The sequence below is a fragment of the Piliocolobus tephrosceles genome, chromosome 8 (assembly GCF_002776525.5).
Source record: "Piliocolobus tephrosceles isolate RC106 chromosome 8, ASM277652v3, whole genome shotgun sequence".
Classification (NCBI taxonomy): domain Eukaryota; kingdom Metazoa; phylum Chordata; class Mammalia; order Primates; family Cercopithecidae; genus Piliocolobus; species Piliocolobus tephrosceles.
The window spans coordinates 91851805-91876510 of record NC_045441.1 but is presented as its reverse complement, the minus strand read 5'-3'; the positions used below and the strand labels follow the sequence as shown (position 1 = coordinate 91876510).

The following is a 24706-nucleotide window of genomic DNA, read 5'->3' as shown; positions in this document are numbered from 1 at the left end:
GGCAGAGTCACAATGAAAGTGATGTGTTGGAAATGTGGGACCGGCTGCCTTTGGAGCATTTTAGAAGAAAATGAAGAATAAGCAAAATAATTTTTGGCCCAGCTCAATTTAAAACACAGTATGTGTCAGCTAGGAGACTGAAAATGATATATTGTTTTATTCTACAACATCTGGGAATGAAGGAAATTAAGAATTTACAGAGGTATCAGGGTTAGATCAGCACTAAGAGCTGAAAAAGCTGTTAAACAGCTTTACTTTCAAGAAAATCAGTTGGGAGAAGTGTATTAGGACAATCGTAAATGGAGAACTCTGAGGGATTATCCAGGGTTGAGGGTTTGAATGTCAATTAACATAGATTAAGGAAGTGAAATATTCCTGAATTTTAGGAGGAACACAGCTGAAATGGTTGGCCCTGTTTAAAAGGAAGTAGATTAAATCAGACAACTAATTCACTAAATAGGGAAAAATACAAGAGATAATAGAATATAAAATTCTGGTTAGAGACTGGTATTTCTAGATATCTTTAACAATTTTAAGTAGTAAATTTATTCTATTGGAATGTAAAATACTGAGACAGGAATCAAACCCATCACTTCCCCATTTTTTTAATTAGCACTGCATCTTGTAATAAACAGAATGGATGTTTTTCATATCTTATGGATTCTTAAACTCAGTTTCACCTTTAATCCTACTTCTTCAGGTTCAAATTCTACATTGATGTATTTGCACACCAGTATTTGGTGGGAAATTATTGAAAGTAATGGCAAAAACCACAATCACTTTTGCACGAAACTAATAAATAGGGGTATGGATTCTGAACTTGGGTCTAATACGTTAAATGGAAGTATATTTTATTTTATGTGAAATAGATCATGGAGTCCTTACACTATCAAATGTTTTGCTACCTTTCCTTTCTAACAGTATGGAGAGGTAAATAACTTTTTTAAACTGCTTGTGTTGCTTATATAAATATTTTTAAAGGTACAATGTTTGTCTTGAGTCAATAATTCATGCTTGAACGAAAATACATGAATATAAATATGTTCTGTAATATTACTAGAGAGCTTGTTAAACTGTAGTTAGCAAGAGTCATTGTCAATAAGACAGAGTTTTCAACTTCCTTAGCAAATACAATCATTTGGCGAAGTGTAGAATGTTTTACTAAATGGTTTGCATCTTTTATGTGAGTGCCTTATGAGCCTGTTTTTAAGATGTGTTGATCAATTGAGATAAATACATCTAAAACAATCAGTCAAATGTACACAAATTATTTGTCTATGTGCTTTTGCTTGTTTGAAAGGAGGGACATTATTGGAAACTATTTGACGCTGCCATGGGCCATTCTTATAGATAAATGCAACATTGTGAATATTTGACAACTTTTTGTAAACTGTAAATATCTGGAACTTTCAAATTGTTGTAGTGCAAGCAGTCCCTTGCATTTTGGAGAAAAATTTAAACTCTCCAAGTAGGTCTTTTCTGCCTACAGTTTTCTTTCCACTTCACTGAGAAGCAGTCTTAAAGATTTGCATTAAGAACATTCATGCATCCTAAAGATTGGATATCTCTAGAAACATAAAATAAATAATTTGGTGATTTAAATTGACAGAGAACATGGTATGTATTTTTTGTGTACATCGTGGCATTTTGAAATATATATACATTGTGAAATAGTTAAATCTAGCTAATTAACATATGCATTACCTTGCATAGTTATTTTTGTGGCGAGAACACTTATCCACTCTCAACATTTTTCAAGAATACAATATGGTGTCATTAACTGTAGCCATTATGCTATATAAAAATGTTTTGCAATATTTATAAATATGTTTAAAATAAAAATGTACTATTGTTGGAGGAAAGAATGGTTTTAATTCGGACACATAAAGCAAAACAAAATGTTGGAAACATTATTAGGAATTTGTTTTATATGTTGTTAAGAAGGTTCTTCTTTTATTACCAGTGATCAGAAGGGGACTTATTGGTTAATCCTAATATATAATTATTCCAAAGAATGTGTTTATCTGATCTTATCCATGGACAGGCATGGACTATGTTGGTGTAATAAAATTTCAAAATAGAATTTCTTAGAGTTGATAAACTTGTAGTATAACCAGTAACTCAGAAACAACTCTAGTTTCCTGGAATCTCTCCCACTCATATCTAGGGATAATTAAAAAGAATAAAGACTGATTAAAAAGCACACATAGGATAAAAATAGTCACTTTAATTTAACCTGAGTCTTGAGTCCTCACTTCTCTTAGTTGCATGTTAAAGAAAGACAAAGGAAGAATAATGATACATGTTTATTGACATTTGATTTATTTCAGATTTAGGAATCTATTATGCCAAAGAATAAACCACATTTGTCTAGATCTTTACAAGTTACATAACACTTTGACATCCATTATTTCTCTGAGTTTATGTGACTAGCCTAAGGTCACTCTGGGAAATACAAAATGCATTACACTTGATGAAGGTATTAATAAATCAATTTCTACCTCAGGTGGTTTAAAAATACTTTCTGTTCTAGTATTAAATTGTATTCTCCTCATTCTGCTCCATGACTAAACCTATTTAGCTAATTCTGCTGTGTAAGTTTTATTTTACTAATTATTTTGTAACAAGCCTTTAGATAGCGTCAAAATCATAATTCTCCTACTACATACCTTCCAGAATACCCATTTGTTGAATAAGTGAAACCATTTGAAAAGTTTGAAAATGTTAACTACAATAAATATATTACCTTTGAAGTAGTTTTTGATCTCTAGATCCCATCCCTATTCATGTTTCAAAAGGCAGAACAGTGGAATAATATTTTAAAACAGTAAACTCAGATTACATCATTAAAATAATAATAGTGTGATACTTACAATATAGCACAAAGAAAAAATAAAAATAAAGGGTTTTAGAACTAAAAGAAAAGAACATCTATGATGAACTTCCCATGCTAATGCTGGAAATCACTAGCTAACAGTGAAAATTTGTAGAATAAATGCTAATTATATATATAAATGTTGCAAAGAGTGTTTTGAATATGAAGAAAAAAGAAAGCTATTTTTTTCCCTGTACTTTCCATGGGGCTTCAAATCTAACCAGCCCATGTGATGGAAATTTGCAAAAACACAAAAAAAACTGATGCAGGAAAATAAACTCAAACTGAAATTTGATATAATAAGCATAAAGGGAGGAGAAAGGAAAAATGGAAACATGATCCATATTGAGTTTACAATTAAATAATAGGTATTACTTTGAATAAAAATACTGTTGAATGAAACATTTATAAATAAAACTTTAAAAACGTACTTAGATACAAATGAGAGTATTTTATCCATTAGAATTTGTTTTTCTTATTAAAACATGCTGTTTCTGGAATATCTTTGCAAGTGAATTTTTTAAAGCATATGACATTATTTTCTTGATTGCAGTTATCAAATGCACTCAGCAATGTGTGAGTCATCTCCAGTGTTTCCTAAAAGCCTACTTTTTGCTAAAATAAAACATAGATTTGGCATCTGTTCTGTAATTTTACTGAAGGTCTGAAAGGTGTAATAAAAAAGGCATCTGTCTGCAAGATGATCCTTTAATTGTAAAGTCGCACTTTGATAGCTCTTCAGATTCAGTGAAATCTTCTGTTCGATAATACCAAATGGTTACATCTGCTTTGCAGTACATGTTAAATGTGGAAAGTTGGTGTTATGAGTTTAAACTTCTAGAAATTCATTAGATGAAGATCAACATACAGGAAAAATATCTGTCAAAAGTAGTTTTTAGATTTCTTATTTTTGTAAATGTAGGTATTGACTCAGGATCTGGTCACTACTAAGGTTAAACTGATTAGTTCCATGTGACATGTACTCACTGATAAACTTAAAAGTGCCGTTCACACCACACTGATGAATGAGAACATCATTTCAATTATGGGAAAAATTAAATAGATTTCACTGGTGAGGAGGTTTGAGGGTGGGAGAGTAGGAAGTTTTGGTTTAGTTCAACTGAACACTTTTATAATGTCTTAATGAGGTCAAATTGAATATAAAAATTACAGTTTCAAGATTTGAATTCAATCCAAACATGAGAATAAAGTAGAGCTGTTATAAGACTGTTATGAATTTGACAATTGTATCATCATTTGTAGAATTCAGATGGGACTCCAGAAGGGAAACTTAGTCAGATGTTTGTAATATAATTGAAATAGGAACAACTTAAGAGAATTTCATTTATTTTGTATAAATAAAATGTGACAAAGGAGTTTAGTGAACATCGTGTTGGAACCAAATAAACCCAAGTATTTTACTTAGTAATGATGAAACTGAATGTATAAAATTGTAATCACTTTGGGAAAGTAAAACATGTAATAGTCCCACTAATGATTCTTTTACACTTTCAGTACAAATGTTGCTCTTTCTTCTTGATCTAACCACCACTTAAGTCTAAAAATAATTGATCTGATTTATTTTTCATTTGATAGCATTGCATACAATAAGTTGGGTCTCAGTCAATGGTTCTGTGGAGTTGTGAAATTTACTAATTCCGGAACCCCATATATGTCAGTAGTCTGTTGATTTTCAGTTCCAAATTAAAAAAAAAAAAAAATCTCTATTTTGTCCATCATTACACTGAACCTTTTTGACTCAATTTTCAATGATGTATTTTCAGTCATCTATACATATTCTTTTTAAACATTTTAAATTTATTTTTTAATTGACAAATAGCATTGCATGCTTGTATTGTGTACAACACAATATGTTAAAGTAAAAATACACTGTAGAATGGTTAAATCTAGCTAATTAGCAAATGTATTACTTCACAGTTATTATTTTTGTGGTAAGTGCACATAACATCCATTCTCTTTACATTTTTCAAGAATACAATATATCATCATTAACTTTAGTCAGCTTGCTGTACAATAGATCTCTTGAAATTGATTCTTCCTATTTAACTGTAATTTTGTGTCCTTTGACCAACAACTCCCTTTCCCCTTGTTCCCCCCAACCACTCTTGCCCCTAGAAACCACCTTTCTACCTTGTTCTTTTCCATCAGAACTGAATCTCTAGTTGACTGGTAGCTCCGATATGCTTATCTCAAGAGTCATTGCTTTTGGCATGTTTAACAGTTTTTGTCTTAGTCTAAATTGTGGTATTAGCTCTTTCATTGTTTTGGCTTTCCATTTGTATTTTTACAAAATAAGAGAATATGTAAAAAAAAATAGATAATTGGTATATTGAAAACACACGTCTATTGAAATGTTATTTAAACATGGAGATTTTTAATACATGCTATCACCATTCTTATGCCATTGATCTTAGTACAAGAGGAATATAAAAATACATTTGTAGGAATGCTTATCTTTCCCTTTTACCTTTCATTTGCTTTGCCTGTGTCCATATTACTTTCACTCTTGCTCAGTAACTAAGAGAATTATCTGATGTGTTAGGAAGCGTATATTTCCTGGTGTCATTAGCACTTAACCCACATCTTTCTAAGTCACCAATCTCTGGATGGTTAGTGGCAAGTGCTCGGAGCCTGTGTGCTGGCACAGAACCTGTATGTTAAGGGGCAAGAATGTTTCCTTTCCTTTAAGGAGCAAATGCTGGGAATCCCACAGTTGGCTTCTAAAACACTCTTGCCACTGGGAGCAAATGAGACACACTGAAGGAATACTTAAATAAATTTAAGTATTTAATTCATTTAATATTAAGTATTTAAGTGTTTAAATACTTACAATATGAAGAAATGTGTTATGTGAAATATGCACAATTCTGAAATAAAATGAAGTCCTTTTGTGTATAACCAAAATCAGGGAGAACGTACAACTCATAATTGAATCAGAATTAAGTGCTTGTTTCGTATTCTTTAATAGGTCATCATTTTTATTTCAAAAACATATTTCTGTTTCAGTGACAATTGCACGTAAAATCTTTTATGCTTCATATAAAATGTTTTATGCTTTATAGAAAACATCTGCATACAGATTATTTTTATTCTTTCAATTAATTGCACACTTATTGAATTTATAGTCAAGGTAAAACACTGTGTTGAGTTTTGAGAGAAGGAAAAAAATAAGAGACATAAATTCTGACCTGAATGAATATATAAATGCTCTAAAAGGATTTAGGTAGAGTATTTATCAAGTGTACAGGCAATATTTCAGGCAGTATTCAGGAGCCTAAGTAATATTATTAATATAATTTAAAGTACCTTATCATTATTCTCTAACTTGACTAATTGATTTTTAACTGCACAAGTAAATAACAAACATTAACTTCAATGTCAAACAACTCAACATATTTCTGTTTAAACAAAATGATATAACTCTTTATAAATTGTAACTAAAAGATTGCTTTCAGTATTAAAAAGCTGACATTCAGAAAGTGATTAGGGTGCAACAAAATAATAAATGTACCTGATTTTTCTTTTAATAAGAGGAAATCTTATTATTGACAGAAATAAGCTGATAAATATTTACCTCTTTGCTTAACAAAAATATGTAATAAAATACTAAACAGAAAAATTATAAAATATTGATAGAGTACAAATAAAGTTTCCTTAAGTTTCCAAACACATTTTTATAATAAATTTCCCATATGATAATATACTCGAAATTAAAGTTTGAGAAAAGTAAATGTATCACAACTGAAAAAAAAAGTCAGGTTTTTGAAAGCGAAAGGGAAAAGAAATTACCTAATAGTAGCAGCTTTACAGTTCTTGCGTCTCGCTCAGCATCCTCCTGAAGCTTTTTCTCCAGTTCTTTTGATCTTTTGGCTGACTCCTTGCTCTCTGAACTAATTCCACTTCCCATCTTGTGGTGGTAGATACTTATCAGTTTATATGTTCAAACGTTTCAAACGTTGAGCACAGCTCTGGTTTGGATATAGGATGCAAGAGTAATGCTCTGCTGAAGTACCCAGCAGTCCATTCCCTCATGCTCTAAAATTCTGCTTTGACTAAGGAGATGCTTTCTCATCTGTCACCTGATCAGGTGGTAAAACCATACCACCCTGATGGAGGCTAGAGAGGAAGTTCATTATGCTTTCAAATTAAATGACTGCTTTGGGTACATCTTTGAAAACATGCTTATCTGCCTTAAAGAATAGTATAAAATAATGTAGAAAGTTGTAAAAATCTGTACACTAGAGATGATCTACAATAAGCAATTCAAATAGAATGTTTCTCACTACTGGGCAATTTTTATTACTGTGATTAAAAGTTATTATTACTAATCAGTGATGCTTACATCTTCAGATACTTGGCTCTTCGATTTCTTTATAATCACTCCTATATCACAATCAGAATATATACTGTATGTTATACAACTTTTATGGTCTGCCTATGCTTAGATTGTTACTCAAAGCTATTGAGCATCTATTAGCATCTGTCAGGGAACAAAAATAATCTTTTTTTAACAATGGATACAAATACATATAGTTTTTATATTTGTACATATTGTATTGCTACAAATATAGAATTCAACACGGTTTTCTTAAATTATTGATTTCGGTCTCATGGGATCCATCTCTATAAATTGAGCTTTTACCGTCTGTGAGAAAGTCAATCCATCAACACTAATTGAGGGCCCACTTGGTGTAGACACTGAACTATGTTCAATTTAGGCAGCACATTAACTCTTTAGGGCCATTAAGCAACAGCTGCTGTGCTGGAGGGACTTTTATTGATTTGGTACCAAGGGAATAAAAACCAATGTTCTTTGAAACAGCAGGTAATTTGGTTTTTCCTACAAACTAAAAACAGTAATTACACCTAAATATGTTCCATATCTTTCAACTACCCCAACAGATACCATGTACTTGAAAATCTTCAGGATTGAGGGCAGAAATTATGTTGCACAATTTTTTATTTATATGAAGCATAAAGCACTTGGTAGCTAGTCAATCAATATTTTCCTTATAATCAGAGTTGGTTGCCTGTGGCAGCAGGTAAGTCTTTCCGTGTACATTTTGGGATTTGTGAATGTGCTTAACCAGAAAATGCTAGATTACAGTCAGTCCACCAACCTGTCAGTGGTGCTCTTCTTGTGGGATCATGTGCAAAGTTTGAACAGGTGAACTTTTACATATTCATACATATTCATACAACAAGAAAATAGGCTGCCAGATTAAATACATATTCCTGCTTTGTTTACTTTTTCCACATTAAAAATATTAGGCTGAAGATACATAAACATAGTCAAAACTTCCTGGGTTCCATTCATGCAAAGCCATATTATGATAGTATAAAGAGGTGCAGTGGTGGGTAGGCAAGGATTTGTGCAAATCATGTGATGGTGTTTTTACAATGCAAATGACCTGTCCCAAAGGAAGGAGATTTGCACTGCCTAATGCTCACCTGTGGATACAAAGCCCACTCTGAAAGCAACACTTAGCATATTTAATCTCTTTTTGCCTATTGCTTTTTATATAGAAATTGAATATAATAGCATCCTGAATAAACTGAATTCTTGCATGTTCCATGGCAGCAATGAACTGACAGGCTACATCATATAATTTACGTTCAAGTATAAATATACCTCATAGCTTTTGGTCAGAGACGTACTCTGCTCTTAAGAACATACGTGTTTTACTAGGGCTTCCTAACTGGATTACTAATTAAAACTGACCAACCCTTTCGGGAGTAAAAATAGACATTTTCTACATTGTATAAAACGATGAACTTCCACTTTTCTGTTGTAACCAGTAACGTTCATCAACTTTATGAGATTATCATGTTATTTTTCAGCAGTGATAAAATATTCTTGACATAAAAGTCCAGGTATGTCTGTGTTACAGAGAGAGACAGCAGGAGAGCTAGAGAGGAAAGAAAGACTCGTTTCTCAACCTTCTCCTCTGGGTGCCTGGGACGCAGCATCATTAATGAGCTGGGCTTACTACAGCTATTGGTTCACACTGCTTCACTTAGGCACATAGCTTTCTGTATGTAAAGAAATGAGGAAAATCAAAATAGGAAACTCTGCTAGCATGGTGATAATATCTTACTAGCTTGAATGGCCTACATGCTATATGGCACAGTACTAGTTATAGTAAATGTTCAAAATTATTTCTTGCTGACAAACTGATAGAGGCTGGAGGCCCTTTCTTTCTTGTGCTTAGTGACAGTATACTTAGGATTTCTTTTCTACAATTTTAGAGTGACTCAAAAAAAAATCAATAAAAAGCCCAATTTTAGTTTTAAATAGTGTCAGTATATACAATTGTAGCTATTAGTCCAACAGTCACACATTTGTTTCCTCAGTCTTTTCCTCACTGTTCTACAGTGAGGGAAAACTGATAGAAGATGACAACAGAAAAAGAAAAAAAAAAAAAACTAAATTAGATGCTGTGACCATAAGTTTTGTTTGTTCTTGGAAACAACAAATGTGAAGCTAGCCAAACACCAGCATCATGTTAGAGTTTTACACATACATACACGCACACAGACGCACACACGTGTATATAAGGTTCGTGCAAAAGTAATTGTGCTTTTGGCACAATTGTAAAAGTAATTACAAAAACTGCAATGACTTTTGTACCAACTTAATGTATGTTCCAGCTAGGAGAGATGGTTGCCCTGTGCACACACTTGCACACACAGACACACACAAAAACGTGAATGCACAAGCCCATGCACACCCACAAAAAGCCAGAGATTGTGTTGGAGTACTGTGGTATTTTAGAATAACCATTGAGAAAGACATTTAAGAACATCGTTTCTTTATTGCATCACAGTAAAATTGATTTGAGAACAAATACAGAGATTGAACCACACTTAAGCTCCAATAGCCACTGAAATACCACAAGCATGGAGGATGAGAATAAATTTTCTCTTGCTATTTTTGGTTAGGATCTCTGTGGAATCTTCAGAAAGGAACATTGGCCTTTAAAAAGCTTCAGTAACCACTATTTTACATTGATGATTAAACATGTAGCTTGAGGTGACTTGCAGTTATTTGCTACCTGGTTTTAATAACCGATTTCAATCCATGTTTTTGGCAACGTCTCTTTTGCCAGTATTACTTGTGTTTCTACAGTCATCAAGCTGAATTTCTCATGGGGATGTTACATGTAGTCAACTTCAATGACTTGGGGTTGTTACATCTTAGGGATGTCTCAATGGCTCAGCTAGTGCTGGAAATTGTCAAAACAGGCTGTGATTGGTGTTACTCTTTCTGTTGTTTCCAATCTTATAGGAGGTGTTGATTTCAGGCATTCTATCCCTAGGTGATTTGAGTCATGGCTGCCTTAGCAATGACCTTTCTCCCTGTATTTTCCCATGAAACTTGAGGCAAACCATCTCTCCTTTGCTAATGGTACTCAAAGGGGCACTTCAGGGAGCTCCAAGCATGGTATTTCTTCCAGAGAGTTCCTGCCTTTTGGGGCTTCCTAAGAGCAATCTTTTGATCTTGAGGGAATAAAGCAAACCTTACTCTTTCAAGTCAGTACATTCAGATGGTGCAATAAGTTTACATTGCCAACATTAAACAGCTCTTATGTACTAATAGGTAACACAAATATGTATATTTGTATTCATTGGACTTGATTTCTACCTTCCTACATTTTTTTATGAATTAGGATAGAATTTTATATATAATTATTGGATAAGAGTCACAACTGTTTACCAGGGTGCTCCTGTCTCAAATTCTGTCTCTTTTAAGATTTTAAAAATGCTCTTTAACACATTTCTATTACTAACTCCCATAATCATATTTCTCAGCTATTTCAGCCCTGAATATTGCAACAGCCTCTCACTTAGGTTTCCTTGCTCTAGGTTCCACTCTATCCCAGTCCAATCTGTCTGATTGTGCCAGGCTAAATTCCCCCAAAGGCAAGTTTAATTATTACTCCTTTCTGGCGAGAAAAAAACAAATGATTCTATATTTACTACTTCCTCCTGTGTTACTCCTGATACCATGTACTCAATAATAGAGTTAGCACTATCTAACTATCCAAATATATTTCCTGATCACAGGCAGACCTCAAGGATATTGCAGATTCTGTTCCAGACCACCGCAATGAAGTGAATATTATAGTAAAGTGAGTCACACAAATGTTTTAGTTTCCCAGGGCATATAAAAGTTATGTTTATACTATACCGTAGTCTATTAAGTGTGCAATAGCACTGTGTCTAAAAAAGCAATGTGCATACCTTAACAAAAAAAAAATTGCTAAAAATACTAACAATCCTCTCAGCCTTCAGCAATTTATAATCTTTTATAAATCACTATAAATATTAACAAAATAAATGTTTACAGATAAACACAATATATTCAACATCAAGAGGTGCAATTTCATTGGCCATTGAACATGGTTTCAATACTTTTTTAAATTAAAGTATAGGAATATAAATAACTTGGAAAACAACACAAACCTGAGTTTTACATAAAGCCTAACAAGGAAATAGTTGCTACTTTTTGTTGTCCTTGTTATATAACTTCTTAGGAGTATTTATGTAGTAGTATATAAATAGTAGTCTTTTTGTACTTCTTCAGAGCTCTGGGTTACCATGTGCATTGTCAATTTCGATATTTCAAAAGGATATTTTGAGCAGTAAGTCTCAATAGTGGGCTTAAAATATTTAGTAAACCAGACTACCAACAAATGTGCTGTCATCCAGGCTTTGTTTTTCCATTTAAAGAGCACAGGCAGAGCAGTATCAGTTTGAAGGACCCTCAGATTTTTGGAATGGTAAATGAGCATTGGTTTTGACTTAAAGTCACCAGCCGCATTAGCCCCTAAAAAGAGTGTCAGCCTGTCCTTCAAAGCTCTGAAGCTGGACATTAACTTCCTTCTCTAGCTTTGAAAGTCCTAGGTAGCATCTTCTTATAATATGACTACTTAATGACATTGAAAATCAGCATTTAGTGTAGCCACCTTCATCAATGATCTTAGCTAGATCTTCTGGATAACTTGCCTCAGTTTCTGTATCAGCACTTGCTGTTTTGCTTTGTGCTTTTATCTTCTGGAAACGGCTTATTTTCTTAAATCTCATGAACCCACCTCTGCTAGCTCCCAAGTTTTCTTCTGCAGCTCCTTCACCTCTTTCAGCCTTCATAGAATTGAAGAGAGTTAGAGCCTTACTCTGGGTTAGGCTTTGTGTTAAGGGAATGTTGTGTTTGGTTTGGTCTTCTATCCATGGCCACTCAAGCTTTCTCCCTATCAGCAATAAGCTTGTTTCACTTTCTTATCATTTGTGTGTTCACTGGAGTGGCACTTTCAATTTATTTCAAAAACTTTTCGTTTATATTCACAACTTGGCTAACTATTCCAAGAGGCCTAGCTTTCAGCTTATCATCTTATCTTTCGACATGCCTTCTTCACTAAGCTTAATCATTTCCAGATTTTGATTTAAAGTGAGAGGCATGTGATTCTTCCTTTCACTTGAACACCTACAGGCCATTGTAGGGTTACTAACTGACCTAATTTTAATATTGTTTTCTGTCAAGGACTAGGAATGCTGAAGGAGAGGGAGAGAGAGGGGACCGGCCAGTTGGTGGAGCAGTCAGAACACACATGTGTATTACGTTTGTTGTCTTATATGGACACAGTTCATGGTGCCCCAAAGCGATTACTATAGTAATATCAAAGATCACAGATCACCATAATAGATATAACAATAATTGTAAGTGTGAAATATTGAGAGAGTTACCAAAATGTGATACACAGACACAAAGTGAGTACATGCTGTTGAAAAAATGGTGCTGATAGACTTGCTGAAACCTGGGATGCCAAAAACCTTTAATTTGTTTTAAAAAATGCCATATTTGCAAAGCACAGTAAGTGAAGCACAACAAAATGAGTTATGTCTGTACTTCTCATAAGTCTCTATTACAGGTGGGCTTTTACTGTTTCTGAACTAGGAGTCCCATTTTAGTTTTCACTCATTCTCCTTTTCCTCACGAGGAATATCTTGCTCTTCCACAGATGACTTTTTTGTCATATATAGTACTCATATATTAATACTCATTATTAATGAGAAAGAACCAACCATTATAGTACTCATTCATTGAGAAAGAACCTACCATTACACTTCACATCTACTAACATCCATTGGGTGATATTTTATATTTTCTTTTCTCTTTTCTTTTCTTTTCTTTCTTTCGTTCTTTTTTCTTCCTTTTTTTTTGAGACAGGGCCTTGCTCTGTCACCCAGGCTGTAGTGCTGGCACAATCACAGCTCACTTACAGCCTCAGCCTCCTGAGTTCAAGTGAGCCTCCCACCCCAGCCTCCCAAGTAGCTTGGACTATAGGCACATGTCACGACACTTGGCTAATTTTTAATTTTTTAGTTTTTCTTTGTGTGTGTGTGAGAAAAGGTATTGCTCTGTCACCCAGGCTGGAGTACAGTGGCACAATCATAACTCACTACAGCCTTGACTTCCCAGGCTCCAGTGATCCTCTCACCTTAGCCTCCCAAGTAGGTGGAACCACAGGTGTGCACCACCATGCCTGGCTAATTTCTTTGTATGTTTGCTAGAGATAGGGTTTTGCCATATTGCTCAGTCTGTTCTCAAACTCCTGAGCTCAAGTAATCCACCCACCTCAGCCTCCTAAAGTGTTGGGATTATAGGTGTGAGCCACCGCACTGTGCCTAATTTTTTAATTTTTTGTAGAGACAAGGTCTCACTATACTGCCGAGGCTGGTCTCAATCTCCTGGGATCCTCCTGCTGTGGCCTCCCAAGCTGCTATTATTATAGGTGTGAGCCACCAGGCTCAGCCTGGGCTATTCTTCACTTCTCAGATCTCTAGAGGAATCTACTGCAATTGTTTTGTCCTTCCTCATCAGCCAGACAGCACACTTTCCAGTGCCCTTGCTCTCTAGTTCTTCTCTTCGATTTGTGGGTTCTACGCTGGTAGTACTTAAAATAAGTATTTGTTTATTGAAATGTTGAATGGTGGGAGATCAATAGATGTATAGTATTAAAGAGCTCTTTACTCCATATTAAAATTGCGTAATTCTCTTTCCTAAATGATTTCAAGTATGAAATTTTAGTTCTGGAATTTTAGGAATCTGTTTACCTAACGGTGTTCTCCTGTTATGTGTCAGGAATGAGAGTTTCAGCAGTAAACAAAATAGTTAGACACATGCCTTCATAGAGCTTAATTTCTAGTATTTGTACCTGTGTACGTACATGCCTGTGAGGTTAAAATTTACACAGACAATAAGATACATCTGTAAAGTATATAGAATTATAGATGGTGACAATTGCTAAGAAAAACCAAACAGAGAACAGATGTAAGGAGCATGGGGATGGAGTTGAAGATGAAAGATTAGAATTTCACATAACGTGTCCAGAGAAAAAGCTCACTAAAAAAAAAATCATGTTAGAGTACATTCTCTGAAAACTGACTTTAAGAAAAACACATAGAGGAATTTTATTAGAAAGTGTTCTTTGAAACCACCCTCATAAGTGAGTGAGGGAAGCAGTATTGGAAGAGGGAGGAGTTGCAACAGAGAACTCAGCCAATCTTGTGGCGAGCTCTGAAGCTGAGGTAGTTGTATGATTTATACTAAAAAGAGACAAGAAGACTGGACTGTTGTGTCTCTTTCAAGAAACAGAAATTTAATTTGTGTTTGCCCTGGAAAGAGGATAAAACTGATCCTTTTCTCTGAGGGTCATTTCTGAGCAAGGCCTAAGCTGTGACCTGTCAGTCAAGGGAGTGATTTCTTAATCTTGAAGAGGAACTATGGGCAAAGTACTTGAGCTTTTGTTACAGTTCACCTCCTGTATTACTTGGATGCAAGTAAGTTGAGTACACTCACTATATCTGGGCATGCCCAAAGACTGCAATTACTCTTTTTCCTCAGGAAACTTACAAGAAGGTGTTCAGTGACTCAAACTAGCATCCCTTGTCAATGCTGCTGGTCTCAAAACTGCAACTGTGATTCATCATCTCCCTATTCTTCCACCCATGCGAGATTTCCTTCTCCTATGTTAACACCTAGGGTGACCATCTCTCCAAGTTTTTCCAGAACTGAAAGAGTCCCTGAGACTTGGGACTTTACTTTTAAAATGGGCAAATCAACACTGGGACTGGGACTACAGAGTTTCTCAGGATGTGAGATTTTAAGTGCTAAATCTAGGAAAGCCATGGAAAACTGGGAAAAGGGTGGTCATCTTCCTAACACTTGTACTTGTGTATGTGACTTATCTGTTGAGATGATGCAGATTCTTTCATGGTGAATTGCAGGCCCCTGAGCATCATACCCTTATCAGCTTGTGGCTGCTGCCCTTGCTGTTTGCTATTAAGGTTGATCAGGGAATTATCAATAAACAGCTCACCTGGTCACCTAGGTGCCGCATGTATGCTGGCCTGATGTGATTGTGTAACAGTAGTCAGTCCTGCTCCTAATGACTAGGGTCAATTGTTCACACCTGATTGGTGACTACTTTCCTTGCCTGCTGGTTTCTTGGCACAAAGAAGCCTGAAGTGATAAAAAGACAGCTGTAATTTATAGTTTAATAGGACCCTTATTGTGCACCTGGTGGAAGGATTGCCCTTCTGGAAACCAGAGCTAGATCCCACAAAGTTGAATTTTGTAGACGTAGGAAGCACAGATTCCCCACATGGGACACTGGGAAAGATGGTAAGTGAGGTCACTTCTACTTCCATCCCATAATTCTCAGGTGTGTCCCTTGTGACCTTAGGGACACAAGCATTGCATCATTTTTTTTTTTTTTTTTTTTTTTTTTTTTTTTTTTTTTTTTTTTTTTGAGACGGAGTCTCGCTCTGCCACCCAGGCTGGAGTGCTGTGGCCGGATCTCAGCTCACTGCAAACTCCGCCTCCTGGGTTCACGCCATTCTCCTGCCTCAGCCTCCTGAGTAGCTGGGACTACAGGCGCCCACCACCTCACCCGGCTAGCTTTTTGTATTTTTTAGTAGAGATGGGGTTTCACCGTGTTAGCCAGGATGGTCTCGATCTCCTGACCTCGTGATCCACCCGTCTCGGCCTCCCAAAGTGCTGGGATTACAGGCTTGAGCCACCGCACCCGGCCTCATTGCATCATTTTTAAAATGCATCTAGAATATATACGGTATCCTCAGGGTGACTGTCATTTCCAAGCTGACAGATTCTGGTTGGTGCCACATGAAATAGGACAAGTAGATTCCCTGGTTATAGGTCCACTGTTATGTCTCCTTTTCTACAAATTGAGTCCATTGTCTGGGTCAGTAGATCAAATAGTCTCTAAACCCCAGGAGAGTGTTACAACCAGTCAAAGTGGATGTCTGTCTCTTCCAGAGTAGAGACAAATGATTGGTATTCTGATGGGATTGTGCTCTATAGGGGAATCAGTTAATTTTTGTTGCTGGGAGGTAGAACATTTGGCAGAGACAGTAATTATGTCAGCCTTGGTAAGTGGGAGGTCATGCTGTCAGGCTCATGCATAACCTCCATCCCTGCCACCATGGCTACTCCATTCCTAAGCCCATTAGTCTAGCACTGGGGATCTTTGTGTCTGCCTATTGGTTACTCCAAGCCTCTTCCATGCTGGATGCTCATTACTGGGTGTTAACATGCCCTACACACCTTCAGCAGGTTCATTCACTCTCTTCCTCAGAACTCTTTGTCCCTCACCTTCTAGTCATTACATTTCCAGGATCCAGAGCATCCAGCCAATTCATTCACAGCTATCCATACATACATTTTATGTTGTATTCTTTTTGTAATTCTTTCTTTTAGAAAGGGTCTTGCTGTGTTGCCCGGCCTGGAGTGCAGTGGCACAATCACGGCTGTTGCAGCCTCAAACTCCTGGGCTCAAGTTACTCTGCAGCCTTGGCTTCCCGAGTACCTAGGACTACAGGTGTGCATCACCACATTTGGCTAACTTTTTAATTTTTTGTTAGAGATGGGGTCTCACTGTGTTAATCGGCTGGTCTTGAATTCCAGGCCTCAAGTGACTCTCCTGCCTTGGCTTCCCAAAGTGATGGAATTACAGGCGTGAGCTACCACCCAGGCCTGTTTTGTTTTAAGAGAAATTTATCTTTTCACACAAAGTGCATAACCAGGTGTATTTACCACAGGTCCACTCATTGGAAGGCTTTCTTTTTCACAGGTGACTTTCGGTTACACCCAAAGAAGGCAAATGACACAACAGCTGTTTCATTGTTGTTTATACTTGTCTCTCAAGCTGAGTCACCTGTGAGCTTAGCTTGGCCTTTTTCCTCCTTCATTACCTGGCTATAAATGTCAGCTAAGGGAGGAGCACTGCTGACTGTGTCACCTGATTATTCAGATTACTTGTGGCCTCTTTTGGGCCAAATCCCAGATATAATACTCTGACTGAACAATGGATTTCTGTTAAGCACACCCAAGTTTATGATTTGGTGGGTCTTATGAAACCTGTCTCCTGATGAGTAGCTCTGATCACATGGTCACCTGATGTCCTATTTTCCAATAGTCCAATTCTACCAAAGCTCAGTAACATAAAAATAGTGCTTCCAAATGGTATCTATTTCTGCTATAGATAGCATTACTTTGCTCCCTATGGTTCTGCCTTATGATTCTCCAACAGAGCTTTCCATTAATTCTACAATGCCCAGGACACTCCACCCCGCCCCCTCACCCCTGTGCCACATACAACAAAGAATTATCTGATCAGAAATGTCAATAGTACTGAGGTTAAGAAACCCAGCTCTAGTACTGTAAGTCTACTGGGACATAGTCGCTCATATTGCAGAACTTCTCATATGACTTCCTAAACTTGCTGAAATCTTTGTTCTGGAAGCCTTTTGTGTCACCTTTATCAATAACGTGGAGCTGGAATATGCTGTCTTTATAACTCAAGGAAACTTACAAGTGGTGTTTGATTAGGTACAAGAGTCAATAATTTGCTCTTTATTTTAGAGAAAGGCCCTGGCATGATTCAGACTACTGGACTCCTAGAAACTCTGCTGATCTGGCAAGGCCTTGAATCTCTTTAGGGCTTTTGACCATCTTCTAGAGTTAATGTGTCTTACCAAGGTTTCCAAATATACTTGTCATCTCTTGCTCATCTTGTCTCATTAACATAATGTTATCAATACAGTGGATCTATACAGTGTGCTGAGGAATGTTAAGACAGTTCAGGACTCTTTGGAATATTTATGACAGAGTATGAGAATGTTAATGTAAATCAGGATGAGTCCATAAATGCTTACAGCTATTTATCTCACATGAATACAACTATTTCTGTTTCTCCTTCCAGATAGAAGTGGAAAAAAAGATTTTCACTAAATCAGTGTCCACACACTATGTACTTGAAGTTTTGTTAATTTGCTCTAGCAAAGATGCCACAATGGGCAAAGCAACTGCAATTAAGGTTACTACTTCGCTCCACTTGTAGCAGTACTTTGTCATCTGCCAGGATCTGTTTGACTTGTACAGCTAGTCTCCTAAATTAAATAAGATATGATGGGGTCCACCCTTCCTGAGTTCTTCATATATTTATGCTGACAACAATGTGTGTCATTTCCTCTAGGGTGCAACAAGGTTTCATTTATTTTACTGGATGACGTATTAGTCTGCTAAAGTTGCCATAACAAAATACCACATACTGGGTGACTTAAACAGCAGAAATTTCTTTTTCTCACAGGTCTGGAAACTAAAAGTAAGAGATAAAGGTACAGGTGGGGTTGATTTTTTGTGAAACCTCTTCCTGACTGTAGATGGCTTCCCTTTTATTGATTGGCTACCCTTAGCCCCCTAATGATTACCCTTGATGCTTCTGATTATTTGTATTTAGCAATACTCATATAAGCAGCTCATTTATTTTGGCTCTAAGAACACTGATCAATTCTACCGATCATTTCCATAGGTCACTGCAAGTCCGGATCTCCTGGCTGCTGCTCTGATCTTGACTCTTATGACCACATTATATTTACTTCAGTTATCATAATTAAATGCTGGCACCTGGCCTCTATTATTTGGAGATCATATTATCCCCATGCTTTGAAATGATGCTTAGGTGTTCAGAAACACTTTCATCAAGTAGTGTAGCTTCAAGCACATTTTTAAAATTATTTTTTCTTTCCTCCTTTCCCCAGTCTCAAGATGTAACCTTGAAACAAACTCTAAAAATATTTTCCTTAGTCTTAAAATATGGCCTTGAAATGTACTATGAAATTGCACTCCTGTCTCTTTCCTGTACACTCCTTTAGCCCATGCACATTTATCTAACTGTGTGTTTGATAAACTTACACAATGCACACATCTAACTGTATGTTTAAGAAATTCCAGGGGCTAATTTAAAACAAACCAGGCATGAAGGCCCAGCTGCGTAATTCTCCTCCATGTAAAGATTGGCTCAAGTTGGATAATCTACAGCTCGGTAGCTGTCAAGATGACACCAGGTCGCACTTCAGGTGGGCAAAAACTCAAAATAGGCATTGAAGCAAACCAGACGGCCCCTATACTCTACACACTCCTGCATGCCTCCCATGTCAAGCTTCCCCTTTTTTAATCCCTGTCCTCAGCCCAAACTTTTGAAATGGTTTTTTGGGGGTTTGTTTTGTTTTGTTTTGTTTGTGTTTTTGAGACGGAGTCTCGTTTTGTCACCAGGCTGGAGTGCAGTGGCGCAATCTCGGCTCACTGCAACCTCCTCCTCTTGGTTCAAGAATTCTTGTGCCTCAGCCTCCTAAGTAGCTGGGATTACAGGCACGTGCCACCATACCCAGCTAATTTTTGTATTTTTAATAGAGATGGGGTTTCACCATGTTGGCCAGGACGGTCTCGATCTCCTGACCTTGTGATCTGCCAACCTCAGCCTCCCAAACTGCTGGTATTACAGGTGAGAGCCACCGCACCCGGCCTGAAATGGTTTCTTTAAGACAAGAGACTTGACCATTTTCCCACTACTAGCTCAAGAATAAAATCACTTTCCTTCCACTGCACTTCCTTCTTGTTCATTGGCTTTGCAAGCGGCAAGCAGCGGAACCGGCCTTCAGTTACAAGATGAGGTCTGTTACTATTTTTTCTATTATCAACCCTGGCTGCAACCCCTCTCGCTAGTGGATTCCTTTTAAATTTTAGTACACATAAACCTTTCTGGCAACTTGTTGAAGTCATTTATTTTCCAGCCTTATGTATTAATATTATTCTTTCTAATATGTCAACTGAGTCTTTTGCTGCCTTCTGCCATTTGTCATAGTATAATACTATATTCAGGCTTCCAAGAGTCATCATAGAAAACATTAATGCTATCTCTCAGGGTGTTGAATCTGATACAAAAAAGGGCTTCTCTCTGATATGTATCCTTTATCCAACTGTATTTGTTACCTTCCTTTAATTTAGCACTCTTAGAATTCAGTATCTTTCCTGAAATTTCACATTGGCTCCTGCGGCTCTTTTGGTATATGGTGGTACATGGTCTCTTTCTTCTGTTAGCAGGTCCAGAACTTCCCTGGCTAGGTATAGTGTAAGTAGATTATACTTATTAACTTGTTCTCCAGAAGGAGAAGAAAACATGGATCCCCACTAAGGTTTAAAGTGCATGTTATCTTATGAGACAAGGGCCTGGGCATTGGCTTCATGCAAGAGGGATTATTAGCCTTTAAAAAGGAAATATGCCAGGTCTTCCAGCCCAAAGGGTCCAGGGGAATTTAAGAATTCAATCTTTTGATGCATCAGCCCAGGCATCCTTATTCTAAATCTCAAGGTCCCACTCCTTCCCTGTGAAGACCTTGATCTTCTTGTAGTAGATTTAACAAGCTTGAAAATTCAGTCCTCTCTGGAACTTGCTATCTTTCTCATCAAGTCCTGCACCTAACCAGTATGTTTTCAAGCCTCTTCTCCACTGAAGGAGATAAGTGCTTGTTTCTATGCAGCCAAAAAGGCCCTCTGGCTTTTACACTTTATATTAAACTAGTGACTAACCACCGTTGGCCTTCCGTTGTCTTTCTCCAGTGAATTGATAGTTTTCAGCAACAGTCATCAGTGCTATAGTTCTTATAATTTCCACTTTCCCTACACCTCTCAAACTCTGAAATTTGCCCATCATTGCCTCTTACTCAGATTCCATTTTAGGTCACCGTCAATGAAAGTTTAAAAAATTGTTCTGCTACTGCAAATCAGGAACTACAAGTAACACACCTACGAGTAGTAATGAGGTCCTAATTGCCCAGCTGGCTGAGGGGTGGGGTTTGGGTTGGATAATATGGTTTCAATACCCCTTTTTAGAGTCTGCATCCTAGGACCACTCCTGGCACCAACTCTCTTAGATTAGGTTTCCTGGAAACAGACTCTAAGACAGATATTTGCATAACATGGGAGAGTGATAAGATACACCATCGGCCGATATACCTGCATGGAGTGAAAAAGACGGGCAACAGAAACAGTTGAACTACAGTGGGGGTGGAAGAGAGTCCTCTGCTGATTCTAAAGGGAGTCTGTAACTGGAAAAACTCTTCAGCATTAAAACTGAAAGGAGCGTGAACCCTCACGCTCCTGTTATCCAAGTCATTGGATGTGTCTGCCCTCAGGTACGAGTTATAACCCTGGCCAGGGAAGTCCTTTCTGTTAAGGACAATTTCTGGAGGGGAACTCAGCTGCTAATACTTCCAGTAGCTGTAAGAATGAGAGTCTTAGTCATGAAAGGGGTTCTAGGTGGTATAGCAGAATATTAACTCCAGTAACATTTGGGCAAAGACACTAAAGAAATTAGGAAATGAAAAACACATACATCAGGAGAAAGACAAATCTAAGCCAAGACAATAATAATTGCAAAGTCTGTGAGGCAGGCACTTGCCTAGTGTGTTTGGAGAACTGCAAGGGAATCTGGGTGTCTGGGGTAGAATGGGTATAGGAAGAGTAGTACATGAGGAAGGTAGAGGCTGGGCGCAGTGGCTCAGGCCTGTAATCCCAGCACTTTGGGAAGCCGATGTGGGCGGATCACTTGGTCAGGAGTTTGAGACCAGCCTGGCCAACATGGTGAAACCTTGTTTCTACTAAAGATACAAAAATACAAAAAATAAAAATAAAAATTAGCCAAGCATGGTGGTGGGTGCCTATAATCCCAGCTATTTGGGAGGCTGAGGCAGGAGAATCTCAGGAGAATAACAGTTCCATCATGGCAAAGCACAGAACTGATAGGAGGAGAAAGGGTATCTTGGCCTACTGTTTGAGTTGGAACATCCATCTTTTCCTGTCTAAGAACTAGGATCAAATCCTAGTTCTTAGACCTTCAGACTCTGTCTAGAATCTACACCGCTAGCTTTCTGGTTCTCATGCCTACAAACTACATCACCAGTTTTTCTGGATCTCCTCCTTGCAGGCAACAGATTGTAGGACTTCTTAGTCTCCAGAATTGAGTGACTCAATACTCAACAATATATCTGTTTAAGAAACTTATTTCAATTTATTTAAATTATGTATATATCCATTTATCACCCATACTAATTGATAAACTGTAGAGTTTGGAACCAAAAAAATCTGAATTGTACTCCTGGTTACATCATTAGTTATAAGTGGCTTAGTGAATACACGCACCATGCTATGGTTCAAATGTGTCACCACCTGAATTCAGGTTTGACCAATGGGATAGTATTAACAGGCAGGCTCTTTATGAGGTTGATATGGTTTGGCTTAGTGTCCCCACCCAAATCTCATTTTGTAGCTCCCATAATTCCCACGTGTTGTGGGAGGGACCCAGTGGGAGATGATTGAATCAAGGAGTTGGGTCTTTCCCATGCTGTTCTCGTAATTGTTGATGGGTCTCATGAGATCCAATGTTTTAAAAACTGGAGTCTCCCTGTACAAACTCTCTGTTTGCTTGCTGCCATCCACGTAAGATGTGACTTATTTCTCCTTGCCTTCTACTGTCACTGTGAGGCCTCCCCAGCCATGTGGAACTATGAGTCCAATTAAACTTCTTTGTTTTGTAAATTACCAGGTCTCAGGTATGTCTTTATCAGCAGTGTGAAAATGGACTAATACAGTAAGTTGGTACCAGTAGAGTGGGATGTTGCTGAAAAGACACTCAAAAATGCGGAAGCAACTTTGTAACTAGGTAACAGGCAGAGGTTGGAAGGGTTTGGGGGGCTCAGGAAAAGACCAGGAAATGTAGGAAAGTTTGGAACTTCCTACAGACTTGTTGAATGGCTTTGCCCAAAATGTTGATAGTGATATGGCCAATAAAGTCCAGGCTGAGGTAATTTCAGATGGAGATGAGAAACTTGTTGGGAACTGGAGTAAAGGTGACTCTTGTTATGTTTTAGCAAAGAGACTGGTGGCATTTTGCCCTGGCCCTAGATATTTGTGGAACTTTGAACTTGAAAGGGATGATTTAGAGTATCTGGTAGAAGAAATTTCTAAGCAGCAATGCATTCAAGAGGTGACTTGGGTGCTCCTAAAGGCATTCAGTTTTATAAGGGAAGCAGAGTATAAAAGTTTGGGAAATGTGTAGCCTGACAATGCAATAGAAAAGAAAATTCCATTTTCTGAGGAGAAATCCAAGCTGGCTGCAGAAATTTGCATAAGTAACGAGGAGCCAAATGTTAATCCCCAAGACAATGAGGAAAAGGTCTCCAGGGAATGTTAGAGGTCTTCACAGCAGCCCCTTCTATCATAGGCCCAGAGGCCTAGGGAAAAAATGTGGTTTTGGGGGCCAGACCCAGGGTAGGGTCTCCATACTGTGGGCAGCCTAGGGACTTGGTGCCCTGTATCCCAGCTGTTCCAGCTGTGGCTGAAAGGGGCCAACACAGAGCTCAGGCCATGGCTTCAGAGGGTGCAAGCCCCAAACCTTGGCAGCTTCCATGTGGTGTTGAGCCTGCCAGTGCACAGAAGTCAAGAATTGAGGTTTGGGAACCTCCACTCATATTTCAGAAGATGTATGAAAACCCCTGGATGCCCAGGCAGAAGTTTGCTGCAGGGGTAGGACGCTCATGGAGAACCACTGCTAGGTCAGTACGGAAGGGAAATGTGGGGTCAGAGACCCTATACAAAGTCGCTACTAGGGCATTGCCTAGTGGAGCTGTGAGAAGAGGACCACTGTCCTCCAGACCCCAGAGTGGTAGATTCACTGGCAGCTTGCGCCATGTGCCTGGAAGAACTGAAGACACTCAATGCCAGCCCAGGAAAGCAGCTGGGAAGGAGACTGTACCCTGCAAACCGCAGGGGCAGAGCTTCCCAAGACCATGGGAAACCATCTCTTGCATCGGTGTGACCTGGATGTGAGACATGGAGTCAAATGAGATCACTTTGGAGCATTAAGATGTGACTGCCCCGCTGGATTTTGGCCTGGCAGGGGGCCTGTAGCCTCTTTGTTTTGGCCAATTTCTCCCATTTGGAATGGCTGTCTTTACCCAATGCCTGTACCCTCACTGTATCTAGGAAATAACTAACTTACTTTTGATTATACAGGCTCATAGGCAGAAGGGACTTGCCTTGTCTCAGATAAGATTTTGGACCGTGGACTTTTGAGTTAATGCTGAAATGAGTTGAGACTTTGGGGGACTGCTGGGAAGGCATGATTGGTGTTGAAATGTGAAGATATGACATTTGGGACGGGCCAGGGCAGAATGATATGATTTTGCTCTGTGTCTCCACCCAAATCTCATCTTGTAGCTCCCATAATTCCCACTTGTTTTGGGAGGGATCTGGTGGGAGACTATTGAATCCTGGGGGTGGGTCTTTCCCATGCTAGTCTCGTGATAGTGAGTGGGTCTCATGAGATCTCATGGTTTTAAATGCTGGAGTCTCCCTTCACAAGCTCTCTCTTTGCCTACTGCCATCTATAT

General features: G+C 37.8%; 1 protein-coding gene across 1 annotated transcript in view; it reads right to left on the bottom strand.

Annotated features, from left to right (window-relative positions):
• Positions 1–6941, bottom strand: part of GNAT3 (G protein subunit alpha transducin 3) — a 56428-nt gene extending 49487 nt beyond the window's left edge. The window contains exon 1 of the mRNA XM_023226715.3: positions 6686–6941. Coding sequence (XP_023082483.1) covers positions 6686–6803 — 118 coding nt within the window. The 5' untranslated portion in view covers positions 6804–6941. The remainder of the gene's footprint in view (positions 1–6685) is intronic.
• Positions 6942–24706: the final 17765 nt, after the last annotated feature.